This window comes from Chiloscyllium plagiosum, unplaced genomic scaffold (assembly GCF_037043375.1).
Source record: "Chiloscyllium plagiosum isolate Xiang-an unplaced genomic scaffold, Cpla_swu_hap1 HiC_scaffold_26, whole genome shotgun sequence".
Classification (NCBI taxonomy): domain Eukaryota; kingdom Metazoa; phylum Chordata; class Chondrichthyes; order Orectolobiformes; family Hemiscylliidae; genus Chiloscyllium; species Chiloscyllium plagiosum.
Window position 1 is genome coordinate 8975392 of NW_028270164.1, and position 18561 is coordinate 8993952.

The 18561-nt window shown below is 40.5% G+C and overlaps 1 protein-coding gene across 6 annotated transcripts in view; it reads right to left on the bottom strand.

Annotated features, from left to right (window-relative positions):
• Nucleotides 1-18561, bottom strand: part of tmcc2 (transmembrane and coiled-coil domain family 2) — a 171364-nt gene that overhangs the window by 35935 nt on the left and 116868 nt on the right. Inside the window, exon 1 of one of the 6 annotated variants that reach the window (XM_043716402.2) lies at nt 653-1217. The exons of the other annotated variants lie outside the window; for them this stretch is intronic. Coding sequence (XP_043572337.1) covers nt 653-688 — 36 coding nt within the window. The 5' untranslated portion in view covers nt 689-1217. Of the gene's footprint in view, nt 1-652; nt 1218-18561 lie in introns of those variants that run through there. 6 annotated transcript variants of the gene reach the window in all.

Here is an 18561-nt window from a genome sequence, read left to right on the forward strand (position 1 = left end):
ATTTATCAAAATTCAGATTAAAATTAGTTGAGATTTTGCCTCAATACCCAAGCTGCACTTCAGTTAGATATGACTTTCATGGCAGTGATTGATCAGACAAAGGTCACTTGCTCAGGCAAGCATTTACTGTAAAGTGTCATGAGCAAAACCAATTATGCTTTTCACTGATTAACCGAATAAAAATCTACTAGCTCAGAAGTTGATGCTATTTAAAATTGATAATACCAATAGTGAACGATCAGTAGATTTTATTGGCACTGAAGTGAATTCTCAAGCACCATGATTTATTTTCAATCAATAGCACTATAATGTACCTGCACTGAGATCAACTGATTCACTTCCATTGCGGTAACAACACAACTGATAACATATGTTTTTATGAATGCTTTAAAAACATATGTTGCACCTTAACTCTGCTGAAATCCATTGTCTCAATTCTCGAACCATGATAAGAAATATGACTGTATGATAAGAGATCTGTACAAATAAACAAAAAATTCTAAATCTGATGAATAGAAATAAAACTATAGAAACATAGACACAAGAGATCATTCTTTAGCACAAGTGTGTTTCTTGAGACAGTAGGAGCTACTGCAATCCTCAGGCAGTTCTGCATCGCTCTGAAAATTTAATACCAAAAGGATTACCATACCTTTTGCTGGTTTCCACGAAGTTTCTCTCTCCACATGATGGGAAAATATCTGTGGTGTTCATACTCAAAAGATCGGCACAGGAGGAAAAGTAAACTAGTCAGTGTGGATCAAGGCACAGTAATGCCCATCAATAACACCAAACCACATAGTTGTATTACTGTCTCGAGTGTCGGATCCACCCATTCTATTAAATCAGGGTGGCCCCTTTGTCACATTTAGCTACTCAACTGTAGGTTGTAGATCCTTTCTCAAGTACAGAATCTGAGAAATTAGTTAATCAGTACTTATTGCCTGTTGAAAATGCAACGTGAATCTACATTGAAAGCCGTACTCCTTTTACCAAAACAACTGAAATTAGTTCAATTTCCCAATATTCAGGTCACGAGTTTGCAAAATGATTCATATTAAAACACACACAGTGGTTGCATCAGAAGTGGTTTCCTTTCCTACTTTGTTGAATTTCAGATGTTTTCAAAATATGTGTTACATCATGCAAATTGATATAGAGAGACTTAAACTTGGTCCACATAACTTTTAAAATGTATACTTTCACGAAGTTTCTTATAGTTAGCATGGACAATTTTCTTTTAATGCAAGCTTGGAGACAAGGCTTCAGAAGGCTTACATTATTGTATCACATTACATTTGCACTGTACTGTGATAAGGTATTTTTCATTCTCTTATTGTGATTCTGTGATAGTACACCAAGGATTCATTTGTATCCATTCTCTTTTAGAAATGCTACACCACAAGCAAGCTGATACAATCTTTGTACATTTCTATAGACACTGGCTGTATTTGTGGGACTGTCCTTTACATTTATGATCATTTTGTAGTCAACTGGGAGTAAAATCAACCAACTTGAACAACATCGAAAGAGGTTAAATTTTCAAAAGGTTCAAACAATGTGAATATTTCCAAGTATATCCAAGTCCAAGGACAGCTTTCTTTTCATATATTCATGTGATGGTCAGACATCGCCTCAATGTGCTTCTAATATAGTTAGCCACAATGCTATCAGGAACAGAGTTTGAGGATTTTGTCTCAGAAAAACATCCCATTAAAGTCCACGTTAAGTTGATGTTTGGTATGGAGGGAAATGTGTAGTCGGTGATGTTACCTTTACCACGTGGCCTTGCCTTTCTGGTTAGTAGAGGTCAAGACCTTGAAAGACTGTGGTAAGGTGCCAAAGGAGGCTTGATGTGTTGGCATCATTTATATATCCATCAGCAGCTTGGTATGACCATTATTTATCAAACCTGCAGAAGCTAAAAGGGAATAGCTGGTAGCCCAGGTCTTCAGCAGTTGAAAAGTAACTGACTAGAAGGAAAATATACTTGTCCTTACCAATCTACTTGTACATCTGTCCAAGACAATATTGGTCTGAGAATGATCACTGTGTATTCCTTTGGGAGACTAAATCATGCCTTTATAGCAAAGATACCTCCCCACATTGTGTGATATGACCATTGCAGTGAATGGAATAATTTCAAACAGATCCAGCAACGCAAGACTAGGAATCCAGGGTCAGCACCAGGCATAGCTAAAAATGAGGTCTTGAGCTGATGAAGTTGAAAGACAGGACTACATGCATGCAAATCAGTGTAATAAGGATATGACAAAGCTAAGTGATCTCACAACTAATGATCAAATCTAAGCCCAACAAGTTCTCTCAAGGTTGTAAACGATGGTTCACAACTAAACAATTCACTTGCAGAGGAGACTCCACAAACATCCTCATTCTTAATGATGGAAAGCTTAACATATCAGTGCAAAAGAAAGGCTAAAAATTCAAAACAATACTGGAAAATGGAAAACAAATCAGAGCAAAGGTAAAAGGCAGGTTCAATGCTGGAATAATTAACCCATGGATGAATGATGCATTTTGACCTTTTCAAGAGATGCACAGCATAACAGATGCCAGCCTTCACCAATTCAACTCACCCCAGGTGACTTCAATTAAGAGCATGGAAGTAGGCCCTTCGGTCCAACTTGTCCATGTCGACCAGATACCTTAAATTCAGCTAGTCCTATTTGCCAGCATTTGGCCCATATCCCTCTAAACCCTTTCCATTCATATACGCATCCAGATGCCTTTTAAATGTTATAATTGTAACAACCTCCACCACTTCCTCTGGCAGCTCATTCCATACACATGCCACCTTATGTATGAAAAAGGGTCCCTTTTAAATCTTTCCCCTCTCACCATAAACCTATGTCCTCTAGTTCTGGATGCCGCACCCGAGGGAAAAGACCTTGTCTATTCACCCTATCCATGCCACTCATTATTTTATCAATCTCTATAAGGCCATCCCTGAGTCTCTGACCATCCAGGGAAAACAGCCCCAGCCTAGTTAGCCTCTTCCCAAAGATTTCCAACATCCACAATATTTTTCTTCGTTCAGTATTTATGAAACTGCCAACTGAAGGCGCATGACAGAAATGACTGGTTAAATGTCTCCAGCTGCTCAGACTAGTCAGTGATTCCATTCATTGGATAATTATTGTTGTTACTGAGTCATTACAGCTGCTAATTATATAATAGAATATAGACAAACAAACGTTAAAGATATTTTGCCCAAGAACTATATTCTTCCTCTGCCCTACCACTCCTTGGTTTATGAAGGTTCTCGTTCCTTCCTTGATTATCAGTTCAATGCATATTTTTAAACACTGATACCAATTGACCACAGGTAGCAAGAATCACTGGATAAAGCTCAGAAATAAAAACTCTTGATTATTTATCAACTCCTATCTAAGCTAAGAACAAATGAGTTCAATTGTGTCCCTCTGGTCCGTAAATTTACTAAAGGAGCAGAAATAAACTTTTAGAAATGAAATTACATATCATCACAAAGCTAAACTCATGGATATAAGCCCTTACAACAATATTTTTCCATTAGCTGTGTTTCAATTTCAATTCCATGAGTTGTTGATGAAGCAGTCAAACATTTCCCAATGAGGATTATTTTGACACTGAAGTGGTACATCAGCTTTCTGTGAATTCTGTGTCATAGTGCACACTCAAGCACAAAATAGTGCTGAACAAACGTTTTATAATTATTGCACCAAGCAACAATTCAATACGTTAGTTCATAATTTTAAGAGAAGCAAGAGACGGGATATCTGCTTCACTTGCAACAAGTAAAACATTATTAGAAACTGACTAATAAGCAAAACTTGAATTCTTAGATGAAAAACAATAAATGCTACAAGCATATCACAGGTCTCAAACAGAAAACAGAAGAGACCGTGCAACCCTTTGTCAGAACAATTTTGGCAGTGGGCCCCATTGGTCAGAATAATTCAACTCCATCATGCTGCTCCTATGTTTATGGTGTTTTATTTATATAATACTTTAGATATACATAACATTTCAGGTTCAAACATTACCAGAACAGAAATGGTCTCAACCTAAAATTTTAGATCATTGAGAGTCAGTGTGGTAATTCCAGCAGTTGTCTGAATCTCAGCATCTTGGCCAATAAATTTTTGCTTTGGATCTATGTTAAGTTTACCACAATCAAAAAGCCTTGGAATTCCACACAGATATAAGATAATCACCGTATAATTTGTTTTCTACTGTTTCCTGTTTTAAGAAATTTTCTAATGAAAGGTCCTATTGTGAACCGTTCCTTCCCTTCTGCAAAAAAAAGATAGCCCTGAGAAAATGAAAAATAAAGGGATTAAATGCTAATAAGCAGCTTTCCCACACATCATCTCTGAAAAAAGTTTCAATGTGCAATTATTTTCAGAGTACTGATATTTCTGCAAATTTGAAGTATGCATATAGATTTTTTTTCTTAAATGATTTTAATTATTTGACAAAACGACAACTTCACTGTTTGGGCTCGAAAAGAATAACAGACAAATTCAATGGAGAAGCATTTTTAATGGGTAATCTTAATCCCATTGATGCAAATATCCTCTGATGCGTGTGTACACACACACACACACACAACACACACACACACACAACACACACACACACAATCACACCTGAATTTCTTTTTGTCTGAAATGCAGAGAAGCTGGAGTTAAAGCTTTGTAAACTTGTTTATTAAATTTAAGTTTTCATTTTACAACCCTAAGAACATAAATGTAAATTAATGAGCATGTGAAACGATCAAGACCATAAATTAAAAAAAACAGGTTGAATTCAGAACTTTTCCTTCCACTGCTTGAAATATTTCTCTTCCAGAGATTTAAAGCTAAAAAAAATTCTAAAATAGAAACTGATGATAATCTTATTTTACCGTATTGCTGTGAAAGGCAAGAGTGTTAACTGAATCCAGGTGAAACTGATCTGTGGTTGGCGGCACAACCTCATTCCCCAGCATGGCTAACTGAACCAAGTCACTTTTTTCTTCTTCCGTCTTTCCCCTTTTTTCTACTTCATACTAGCTCTTGAATAGAGTTCTTTGTAGAGATGAGCAGCTCATCACAGGAGGTCTATGAGCTGCTGTGTTCCTCGGCACAAGAGCGTTTACACTGTTCTTTAAATGTATCACTTAGCGAGGACTGAAATCAAATAGAACAAGAAGCTAGTTTGAGCTTGATTTATCTACAATCTTCGAGGGTTGCCTTGTAACTTCAAATGATCACGAATTCTAATGTTTTATGCATTTGATTTATTTTGTAAATTCTACACGTCATTAAAGGTAAAAGTAACAGTTTTGTAATGATTAACGCTTGGGGGTTGAACATCTACATCTATCTGAGCTTCCTGTTGCATTCCACTCCCCCACCAACTTTAATGGTTCAGACCGAAAGCATGCAAGTATGGAACATTTCCTTCTCCCTGGGGAGCTGCACTACTTAGACTTTTGTACAGATGGATGCAAAGCCTGTTAACAGAAATAGCTGCAGCACATACTTGAACAGAACAACATAATGATGTGTATGAGGTTTCTGTGTCAAGGCAAAATTTAAATTCAGTCGACTTTGAATTAAAAGGCAAATTACTTGAATGTTCTGGTCAGGTAATTGAACCACCAAGATATAATGTACATATCTGGTTCCTTATTATTGGTGATAATTGTTGATGTAGTTATCTTGTGTTCTTTGAATAAATGAAATATTTGAGTCAGAAAATTTAATTCTACTGTCAAAAATTTAAACTTGTAAACAAAAGGTGCTATAACTCAATCAACAAGAATATTTCATTGCTCCCAAGAAAGATTTTTTTTGGATATAGACAGCCTTAATCTTTTAATTTACAGAGGATGCTAGGATGTGACATTAGTCTACGTCTCTGACAACAGAATAGCTGTTTTAATATTAATTCTTCGGTTTCAATAAGTTGGACAAGATCTAAAATCATGCACAAAATTAGCCTTCCTCACTGATTTATTAAATCTAAGGAGCTGAAAACAGCAGCCCTGCAATTTAATATGCCCATGGTGTATACCAATATCTTTTCTCAAAATGCATTGCATTTTTAAATCCAAGTCATTACTGGGTGATAGTCCTGACACCAGGACACCCAACTTCGTAACCTCCTCCAAGCAAATCTTGATATGGCTGCTGTACTTTGTTAACTATCTTTCTGCCAATTTCTTTGGAACTCAAACTTGATTTCAAATATCCATGATTTTAAAGATTAACTAGTCAGAGAGTTATAGAATCATACAGTACAGAACCAGGCCTGGCAACCGAACTCATCCACGCCAACCAGCTTTCCTAAACTGAACTAGTCCCATTGCCTGCATTTGGCCCTGATTCCTCTAAACCTTTCCTATCCACATACCTGTCCAGATGTCTTTTGCACGTTGTAATTGTACACACCTATATCACGTTTTCTGGCAGCTTGTTCCATGTACACCAGCCAGAGAGAAAAGGTTGCCCCTCAGGTCCGTTTTAGATCTTTCACCTCCCACCTGAAACCAGTGCCCTATAGTTTTGGATTCCCTAACCTGGGGAAAAGACCTTGGCTATTCACTTATTCATGCCCCTCATGATTTCATAAACCTCTTTCAGGTTATCCCTCAGCATCTTACACTCCAGGTAAAAAGATCCAGCCTATACAGCCTCTCCTCATGACTCAAACTTTCCAGTTTTTGTAACAACATGGTAAACCTTTTATCACCCTTTCCAGTTTAATCACTTCCTTCCTATCGCAGGGCAACCAGAACTCTATGTCGTACTCCAAATGTGGCCTTAACGATGTCTTGTACCACCGTAACATGATGTCCTAACTCCAGTACTCAAGGCTATGACCGATGAAGGCAAGCATGCCAAATGCCTTTGTCACCACCCAGTCTACCTGTGACGCCACTTTCAAGGAAGCACATACCTGCACCCCTAGTCTTTCTATTCCACAAAACTTCCCCGAGCCCTACAATTAATGCCTTTTATGTGGAATCCTTTCAAATCTTATAGAAATTTGAGTACAGAAAGCAATAGGTTTTTATCAGAGTTCATGCAGTAATCAGTTCCTCAAAAATACTGAGGAAGTCAGGCAGGAACATAGTCTATAGCCACGTGACTGTTGTTTACTAAGGCATCATTACACAACTGAACCTCAAAACTGCTCTAGATAATCAGTGCCATTGCATCATTTTCTCAGAAATGACAAAAAAAATTGACAAGCCTAGTAGAGCCTCTGCCAATTTGACCAGAAACTCAACTGGACGAATCGCATAAACACAGTAGTTGCAACAAGTCAGAAGATAAACATACTGCAGAGAGTAAGTCACCTCATGACTCCCCAAAGCCTGCCCATCAGCTGAAAAGGCACAATCAGAAGTGTAATGGAACATATGCCTCGATGGACGCAACACTCAAGAACCTTGACACCAGCCAGGACAAAGCAGCCTACTTTAAATGGCACCACATCCACAAACATTCACTCCCTCCACCACCAACGCTCAGTAGCAGTAGCATGTACTATCTACAATATGCACTGCCAAAATTTACCAAAGATCCTTAGACAGCACCTTCCAATCTCACAATCACTTCCAACTCAAAGGACAAGGGAAACTGATATATGGGAATACCACTACCTGTAAGTACCCCTCCAAGCCACCCACCATCCTGATTTGGAAATATATCACTGTTCCTTGGTCAAAATCCTGGAATTCCCTCCAGAAGGGCATTGTGAATCAACCCCAGCAAGTGGACTGCAGCAATTCAAGGCAGTAGCTCACCACCACCTCCTCAAGAGGAACTGGGTACGAGCAATAAATGGTGGCCAGCTAGCGACGCCCACATTCCACAAATGAATTAAAAAAAATTAAGTGATGTTATAGTAGAGAAATAAATACTGAATAATCCCAAAAGGGCAGCAATTGAAAGCTCTCTAATTGATCGGAGTTGCGGGCAGCACAGTAGCACACCGGTTAGCACTGGTGTCTCAGTGTCAGGGATCTGGGTTAGATACTCACCCAATGCTGGAATCTGTGTGGAGTTTGCACATCCTCCCTGTGTCTATATAGTTTTCTGCAGGGTATTCAAGTTTCCTCCCAGAGTCCATGGATGTGCAGGTTAGGCAGACTGGCCATGCTAAATTGCCATGGTGTCCAGGGATGTGTGGGCTGGGTGGATTAGCTGTGGTAAAGGGGGAGGGGGACTGCTCTTCGGACGGTCTGTGCACAATCGATGTGCTAAATGGCTTCTATCTGCACTCCAGGGATTATATGATTCTATAATGTCCATTTGAAGCAAATGCAGGAGAGGAAAACATTTGTAGACAAGAAACTATGAAATCTGAGCAAGCAGAAATTGCGTGACTGCAACTTATCAATGAACAGCTCCCTACACACATGCAAGGGAACCCCATCATAAACACAAAGACATTGAAATAATCCATTTATTAATCGTGGTTCAGTTGTTCCCTCAACTACTTAGTCCTACTACAAATATAACATTTTTGCCCCAAGGGGACAAGGGTAATGAAACTAATAATGTGCATCTAAGGTGTGGAAAAAAGGATTAAACAATATGAAACTATTCAAAAGAGGGAGGGATATGGGAAGCCAACAGATAGATTAGATTTTATAATTGGAAAACAGCCAGAGGTATTGACAAGAAAAGTCAAACATGTCACGGTGTCCTATAAGTTGCTTCAATTGAAACATTCAAAAGAGTTGGTTATAGATTTTAGAGTAGGAGAATAATCAAATTGATTAACAAAGCAAGTAGGTAAAGCTGAGAGACATTTCTTATTTGGATTTATTATGTTTTTAAATTCTGATTGAGCTCCTTGAACAGTGATTATTTATTACATTGAAATTGAATTGAATTGAATTTATTGTCACGTGTACCGAGGCACAGTGAAAAGCTTCGTCTTGCGAGCAATAGAGACAGATCACATAGTTAAGTGGCATAGATAGTAAATAATACGTAAACAGCGGCAAAAACAAAAACGCAGGTACAGCTGAATGCTAAGAGTTTGAGAGTCCATTCAGTATTCTAACAACAGTAGGGCAGAAACTTGTGAAACTGGCTGCTGTGTGTTCAGGCTTCTGTACCTTCTCTCCAATGTTAGAGGTTGTAGAAAAAACATTGCCAGCGTGGGATGGATCTTTGAGAATGCTGGCGGCCTTTCCTTGACAGCGGGCCTGTTGGTGGATTCTATAGATGGCAGGTTGGTCTTGGTGATTGCAGAGTTCACCACTCTCTGTAACTGTCTCCGATCTTGAATGGTATAGTTGCCATATGAGGTTGTGATACATCCAGACACATTTGAATCAACAAACCCATATCACAGAATGTGGCTGGGAAATTGGGAAAGCCTATTTTAAAAGATACCTTTTCTCGTGTTACGCAATTCGGGTAAGCAGAAGAGACGCCATATGTTTAAAGTGAGAGGGGACAGATTTCATGCAGATGGTGGTGCTTGCATGAAATGAGCTGGCTGATGAAGTTGTGGAGGCTCGTACAATTACAACATTTTAAAGGCATGTGGATGGGTACATCAATGCAGTCAGAGTCTTAGGGATGTACAGCAACAAAAACAGACCCTTCGTCCAGCTTTTCCATGCTAACCAGATATCCCAAATTAATCTAGTCTCATTTTCCAGCACTTAGCCCATATCCCTCTATAACCTTCCCATTCATGAGTCCATCGAGATGCCTTATAAATGTGGTAATTGTACCAGTCTCCACTGCTTGCTGACAAATAGGACTAGATTAATTTAGGATATCTGGTCAGCATGGGTGAGTTGGACTGACGGGTCTGTTTCTATGCTGTCAGCTCTATGATTCTAAGTGGTTGCAAGAAAATGCTGTCACTATTAGCAGAGTAGAAACAATTATGCTTTGTGATGGACCAGACCAGAATCCCCGAAGTACATTATGGAGGTAGCCTAGATCCTAACTTTTATATTTTCTTTAAAAGCAAGTGTTTTGGTGCTGTGTTCCAGACATGGTCCACCATTAAGCTTCAATCAAAACACACTTTATTCTTACAACACAGTTAAAGTACAACAAAAAGGAAGAATTGGCATAACTTTATGAAACTACTGAACAAGATAATGTATTATTCAAATACTAATTATCAACTGTTCTAATACAGGCAGCATTCCATAAACACATCCTTGGGCAAAATGCAACTCAGCAAAACAGTTATGATCTTACATGCTGGCTCTCTCCAGTCCAGAAGAAACAATCTTCTCTTTTTGACCTTTAAGAGGAAGCCTCCCGTCTAAGACTTCACTCAAGCAAAGAACTCAAACTTTAGCTCCAGCTGAAATCGTCTCAGTAACTGTAAGCGAAACTAAAATCTTTCCTGGGTCTGTGAGAGCTCTGACCATGCCAACTTAGGATCCATTTGTCTTATGCAAAAAACACAGCAAAAACTCAAAGTTGTTCACCAATTGCCTGTCACAAGGAGACATTTCCATGCCACTGTGATAACTCTCCTCTGCAAGAGAAACAGGACAGAACATACCTCTTAAAGGCACAGCACTGTCATAAAGCACCTGATGTTCGGATCTTCAAAGTCCAGATGTTTTCTTTTCTCAACACGTAAATCAACCGGATGTGTAAAAATAAAGCTATAAATCTGAAATAAAAATTAAAAAGGGAACACAAGTTCTTCAGGGTCTGAAAGAAAAATGTTGATTAATGTTACAGGCCAAATCTAAGATTGTAGTTTTTTTCACAAAGGTGAACTGAACAAATTGATAGTACAATAGTGCAAAGACTGGCAATTTGAAAGTACATCAGAAAATGCTGAAAGTACTTAAGTTTGGCAAGATCTGTGGTGAGAGGAACAGAATTAATACTTTATGTCAATGAACTTTCATCAGGTTACTGATCAGAAATACCATGCTTTTCTCTTCAGAGCTGTAACCAGACCCAATGTTCCCTCCAGTTTCCTCTATTTTAGTTCAGACAATTTAAAAAGTATTTGTTGCCAGTATTCTCAGAGTTGGATATTACTTTGCAATTCATTTTGGTGTATCCACAATATTTGATTTTTGGGCTAATCAACTGAGCAACTGAATACTTCAAAAACATGTTTAATTAGACTATGACGGTTTCCTAATGCCTTTCAATCACTCCATTTATAATTTTTAAACTGTCAACTTCTAATACTATCAGTAAAATGACAGGTGCCACACTACAGCATCTCTCAACGGTGGCGTAAAACCTGCAATCAGCTAAAATTTAATTAACTAATGTGTTTTAAATCAGTATCATTAAGAGATGACAACATGATTGTTTAAAACAACCATAACATGAATGAAAAACAGTTGTTTTATTCTGGTGCGGCTATCACTGAGTTAGTGCTGATAATATCTATAGCAAAGTTTGAACTGTGACAACGGAAAATCACTATTTACTATTGGCATCGATATTGAATGTATTCCTGATTTGAACAGAATTGCAGACTAGACTTGGCAAAAACCAAAACCCCCTCACAGTAATTTTTTTAAACACTCGTACAGTATTTTTTTTTTGAGTGCCTGGAATTCAAGTTGTTACAAGTTTGGTTTCAAGCACTTTTTTATGAATGTTACGTTACTCGTGACCATAGACATGAAATGTCCTACATTGTTTGCTAGGATAAATCAAATCCAGCAATGATCAGAGATTTCTTTACAGCTTGAGACCACTCCTGCTTCTTTGGAAGAATTATCCAAATACAGGTTGTTCTGCTATAATGCATGTTTCGTTTATGTGAATTCACTATAATATGATTGACAAATCTGGGGCATTGTTTTTATCGTGCAAACTTTTAAAGCATCTATTAGTTATAACGTGATTTCAGTCCCATTAGTTTAAAAGGTGCTGCTATTACATGATTTTCTTATAATGCGGGATTGCAGGAGAACGGAACTGCTGCGATATAGCAGAACTGATTGTAGCGTTACTCCTCCGATCTTTCATTAAAGTTCTTTCATTCTTTTTTGCCAATTATCGATCCAATTTCTTTGTGAAAGTTACTACTAAATACACTTCTGCTCGGATGTTGTCAATCAAGCAAATGTATCTCGCATGGTGGCAAGCTTAAGTGTTGTTGGAGCTGTACTCATTCAGCTAAGGGAAAAGAATTCCATGACATTCCTGGTTGATGCCTCAAATGCTGGACAGACTCTGTGGAGTCAAGTAATGAGTTACATGCTGCAGAATTCCCAACCTATGACCTGTTGTTATAGTTATGGACCAGCCATTACATTCTTGGCTGGTCCAGTTCAGTTTCAGCTCAATGGTAACCTCTAGGATCTTGATTGGAATGTAGAGGTGTTCAGCTAAGGTAATGCCACTGAATATCTTGAGGGGGTAGTAGACTTTTTTCTTGTTAGAGATGGTCATTGTTTGGCACTTGTGTGGTACAAGTGATACTTGCCAATTATCAACCTCACTGTTGTCCAGGTTTTGCTCCACATGACCATAAGAATCTTCAGTATCTAAGAATTTGAGAGTGGTGTAGGACATTGTGCAATCATCAACAAACATCCCATCTTTGAATGTTATTATGGAGGGTAAGTCATTAATAAAGCAGCTGAAAATGTTTCAACCTAAGACACTACTCTGAAGAACTTAAGGGCTCTTGTGGCATAGTGGGAGTGTTCCGATCTCAGAACCAAGAGGACCTGGTTCAAGTCTCATTTTTTCAAACATGTGTAATCTGTAGAGGGTGATTCGAAAATATGCACCCTGATGAATTCCTGCAAAAATGTCCTGCGATTCAGATGATCAAACCCCAACAAACAGAAGCATCTTCCTTTGTGCTAGGTATGACGCCAACTGGCAGAGAATCCTTTCCCTGATTCCTATTAACTTGATCTTAACTCAGGCTGCTTAATGTCACACAGTTAAATGCGGCTGTGAAGGGCAGTCACTTTCAACTCTTGACTTCAGTTCTTTGCCCATGTCTAGACCAGGCTGTAATGAGGTCAAGAGTACAATGTACAGTGCCACTTTTAATTCCTCAGAAGCAGTCCATGTTGAAATCAAGATCTGGAACATATTCAGGCTTGGACTGACCAGTGGCAAGTAACATTTGTGCAACATAAACGCCAGACAATGACTATCTCAAAATAAAAGTTGAGTCAATCAAACAACTGCCCCTTGACAGTTACCATCACTGAATCCTCCACTATCGGTATTCTTGGAGTTACAATAGACCAGAAACCCAACTAGACTTGCCACATAAACATAGTGGCTACAAAAGCAGGTCAGAAGCTAGGAATATCGTGGCAAGTAACTCACCTCCTTACTCCCCAAAGCCTCTCCATCTACAAGACATAAGTCAGGAGTGTGATGGAATTCTCCCCACTTGCCTGGAAGAATGTAGCTCGCACAATGTTCAAGAAACTTAACATCACCCAAGACAAAACAATCTGATTGGTACCACATCCATAAGCATCCACTTCCTCCAGCACCAACAATCAGCATCAGCAGCAGCAGCATGTACTATCTACAAGACACACTGCAAAAATTCAGCAAAACTTCTCTTAGACAATACCTTCCATACCCATAATCACTTCCATCTAGAAGGATAAGGGCAACAAATACAAAGGAACACCACCACCTACAAGTGCCTCTCCGAGCTACTCCTCATCCCAACGTGAAAATATGACACTGTCATTGAGTCAGAATGCTGGCATTCCCTCCCTCAGTCCATTGCGAGTCAACCTTAAGCACGTGAACTGCAGCCGTTCAAGGCAGCAGCTCATCACCACCTTCAGAAGGGCAACTAGGGATGAGCAATAACTGCTGGCCAGCTAGCGATACCATATCCCGTGGATGAACATTAAAAAAGAAAACAGCCAAGTGATCCTACTAGGATACAACTGAACACAAGTGAATAAGGTTTTAGTATATAAATGCCACTTAACAGCACGATTGATGACATATTCTGATATTTTGGTTTGGTGATGATAAAATGTAGACAGTTGTGATGCTGATTGGCCAGGTTGGGGTAGACCTGCTTTATAGAACATAGAACAAAACAGCGCAGAACAGGCCCTTTGGCCCTCGATGTTGCGCAGACCTGTGAACTATTCTCAGCTCGTCCCCCTATACTATCCCAAACACATCCATGTGCTTATCTAAGGATTGTTTAAATCTCCCTAATGTGGGTGAGTTGACTACATTAGCAGGTAGAGCATTCCACGCCCTTACCACTCTCTATGTAAAGAACCTGCCTCTGACATCTGTCTTAAATCTATCACCCCTCAATTTGTAATTACACCCCCTTGTACACGCTGACGTCATCATCCTCAGAAAAATACTTTCACTGTCTACCCTATCTAATCCTCTGATCATCTTGTATATTTCTATCAAATCCCCACTTAGCCTTCTTCTTGCCAATGAGAACAGGTTCAAGTCTCTCAGCCTTTCCTCATAAGACCTTCCCTCCAGATCAGGCAACATCCTGGTAAATCTCCTCTGCACCTTTTCCAATGCTTCCACATCCTTCCCAAAATATGGGGACTAGAACTGTACACAATATTCCAAGTGTGGCCGCACCAGCGTTTTGTATAGTTGCAGAATGGTATTGTGACTCCATAATTCAATCTCTCTACGAATGAAACTCTACACGCCGTATGCCTTCTTAACAGCACTATCCACCTGGGTGACAACTTTCAGGGATCTATGTACATGGACTCCAAGATCCCTCTGCACATTCACACTACCAGGAATCTTGCCATCGACCCAGTACTCTGCCTTCCTGTTATACTTCACCTCACATTTAGCTGCATTGAACTCCATTTGCCACCCCTCAGTCCAATTCTGCAGTTTATCCAAGTCTCCCTGCAACCTGTAACATTCTTCCACATTCTCCGCCTTCCGCAAAGACTGTTCCCTCCGTGACTACCTGGTCAGGTCCACGCCCCCCTACGACCCACCCTCCCATCCTGGCACTTTCCCCTGCCACCGCAGGAACTGTAAAACCTGTGCCCACACCTCCTCCCTCACCTCCATCCAAAGCCCTAAAGGAGCCTTCCACATCCATCAAAGTTTTACCTGCACATCCACTAATATCATCTATTGTATCCGTTGCTCCCGATGCGGTCTCCTCTACATTGGGGAGACTGGGCGCCTCCTAGCAGAGCGCTTTAGGGAACATCTCAGAGACACCCGCATCAATCAACCAAATCGCCCAGTGGCTCAACATTTCAACTCCCCCTCCCACTCTGCCGAGGATATGGAGGTGCTGGGCCTCCTCCACCGCCGCTCCCTCACCACCAGACGCCTGGAGGAAGAACGCCTCATCTTCCGCCTCGGAACACTTCAACCCCAGGGCATCAATGTGGATTTCAACAGTTTCCTCATTTCCCCTTCCCCCACCTCATCCTAGTTTCTAATCTCCAGCAACTCGACTTGTCCGGACTTGTCCGACCTGCCCAGCTCCTTTTCCACCTATCCACTCCACCCTCTCTTCCCTGACCTATCACCTTCATCTCCTTCCCCACTGACCTATTGTACTCTATGCTACTCTCTCCCCACCCCCACCCTCCTCTAGCTTATCTCTCCATGCTTCAGGCTCTCTGCCTTTATTCCTGATGAAGGGCTTTTGCCCGAAACATCGATTTTGCCTGTCCTCGGATGCTGCCTGAATTGCTGTGCTCTTCCAGCACCACTGATCCAGAATCTGGTTTCCAGCATCTGCAGTCATTGTTTTTACCACATTCTTCCACACTGTCCACTACTCCACCGACTTTAGTGTCGTCTGCAAATTTACTAATTCATCCACCTCTGCCTGCGTCTAAGTCATTTATAAAAATGACAAACAACAGTGGTTCCAAAACAGATCCTTGTGGCACACCACTAGTAACTGGACCCCAGGCTGAATATTTTCCATCAATTACCATCCGCTGCCTTCTTTCACAAAGATGGTTTCTAATCCAAACTGCTAAATCACCCTCAATTCCATGTCTCTGCATTTTCTCCAACTGCCTACCATGTGGAATCTTATCAAAGGCTTTATTGAAGTCCATGTAAACCATGTCAGCTGCTCTACCCTCATCTACATGCTTGGTCACATTCTCAAAAAAACTCAATGAGGTTTGTGAGACATGACCTGCCCTTGATGAAACCATAGCTGAAAATGTGTTGCTGGAAAAGCGCAGCAGGTCAAGCAGCATCCAAGGAACAGGAGAATCAATATTTCGGGCATAAGCCCTTCTTCAGGAAAGCTGAAGAAGGGTTTATGCCCGAAACGTCGATTCTCCTGTTCCTTGGATGCTGCCTGACCCGCTGCGCTTTTCTAGCAATACATTTTCAGCTCTGATCTCCAGCATCTGCAGTCCACACTTTCTCCTTGATGAAACCATGTTGACTATCTGAAACCAAATTGTTGCTTGGTAGATGATTATAAAATCTTATCTCTTATAATCCTTTCCAAAACCTTTCCTACAACAGAAGTAAGGCTCACTGGTCTATAATTACCTGGGTCATCTCTACTACCCTTCTTGAACAAGGGCACAACATTTGCAATCCTCCAGTCCTATGGTACCAAACCTGTCGACAATAACGACTCAAATATCAAAACCAAAGGCTCTGCTATGTTCTCCCTCGCTTCTCAGAGAATCCTTGGATAAATCCCATCCAGCCCAGGGGACTTGTCTACTTTCACTACTTCTAGAATTGGTAACATCTGTTCGTAACTAACCTCAATCCTTTCTAGTCTAATATCTCATACCTCATTCTTTTCCTCATAAATATTCTCGTTTTCCTGACTGAAAACCGATGACAAATGTTCGTTTAGCACCTCTCCGATCTCCACAGGGTCCACACTCAACTTCCCACTTCTGTCTTTGATTGGCCCAATTCCTATCCTAATCAACCTTTTATTCCTTACATACCTATAGAAAGCTACAGGGTTCTCCTTTATTCTATTTGCTAAAGACTGCTCGTGTCCTTTCTTTGTTCTTCTGAACTCTCTATTTAAATCCTTCCTAACTGATCTGTAACTCAGCGTCACCTAATCGGAACCATGTTGCCTCATCAACACAAAAACCTCCTTCTTCTTCATAACAAGAGATGCAACTTCTGTTGTAAACCACGGTTCCCTTACCTTATCACCTACTCCCTGCCTGACAGGGGCATACTTATCAAGGACACGCAATATCTGTTCCTTAAACCAGCACCACATTTCCATTGTCTGCATCCCCTGCATTTTGCTACCTCATTTTATGCATCCTAATTCATGCCTAATCGCATTATAATTGCCCTTGTCCCATCGACAACTCTTGACCTGTGGCATGTACCTATCCCTTTCCATCACTAAACTAAACATTACTGAATTATGGTCACTCTCTCCAAAGTGCTCACTTACAACTAAATCAAACACCTGGCCTGGTTCATTACCAAGCGCCAGATCCATTGTGGCCTCCCCTCTTGTTGGCCCTTCGACATATTGTGTCAGGAAACCCTCCTGTACACATTGGACAAAAACTGATCCATCTGACGTACTAGAGTTATGGCATTTCCAGTCAATGTTGGGGAAGTTAAAGTCCCTCATAATGACCACCCTGTTCCTTTCACTCCAACCCAGAATAATTTTACTAATCCTCTCTTCCACCTCCCTGGAACTCTGCGGAGGCCTATAAAAAACTCCAAGCAGTGTGACCTCTCCTCTCCTGTTTCTAACCTCAGCCCACACTACCTCAATAGACGAGTCCTCATCAAAAGTTCTCTCAGCCACCGTTATACTATCTTTGACTAACATGACCACGCCTCCCCCTCTTATCACTTTGCCTGTTCTTAATGAAAGATCTAAACCCTGGAACCTGCAACATTCATTCCTCACCCTGCTCTCTACATGTCTCCGAAATGGCCACAACATCAAAGTCTCAGGTACCTATCCATGCTGCAAGCTCACCTATCTTTATTTTGGATACTTCTGGCGTTGAAGTAAACACACTTCAAATCACTTTGCTGTCTGCCAGCACATTCCTGTGACCCTGAAATCCTGTCCCTGTCCTTCTTACACTCATCCTCCTGTGCACTGCAACTACACCTCCGGTTCCCATCCCCCTGTTGAGCTAGTTCAAACCCACCCTAATAGCACCAATAAATTCCCCACCCAGGATATTAGTACCCCTCTGGTTCAAGTGAAGACTGTCCTGTTTGAACTAGTCCCACCTTCCCCAGAATGAGCCCCAATTATCCAAGAATCTGAAACCCTCCCTCCTGCACCATCCTTGCAGCCATGTGTTCAGCTAATATCTCTCCCTATTCCTTGCCTCGCTATCAGGTAGCATGGGTAACAAACCAAAGATAACAACTCTGTTTGTTCTAGCTCTTAGCTTCCATCCTAGATCCCTTAAATCCTGCCTTACATCCCTATCCCTCTTTCTACCTATGTCTCTACGTTCATGGACAATGACTTGAGGCTGGCAACACTCTCTTTTCAGGACCCCGAAGATACGATCCAAGACAGTATGGACCCTGGCACTTGGGAGGCAACACACCAACCTCGAGACTCGTTCGTTCCAAACAAACC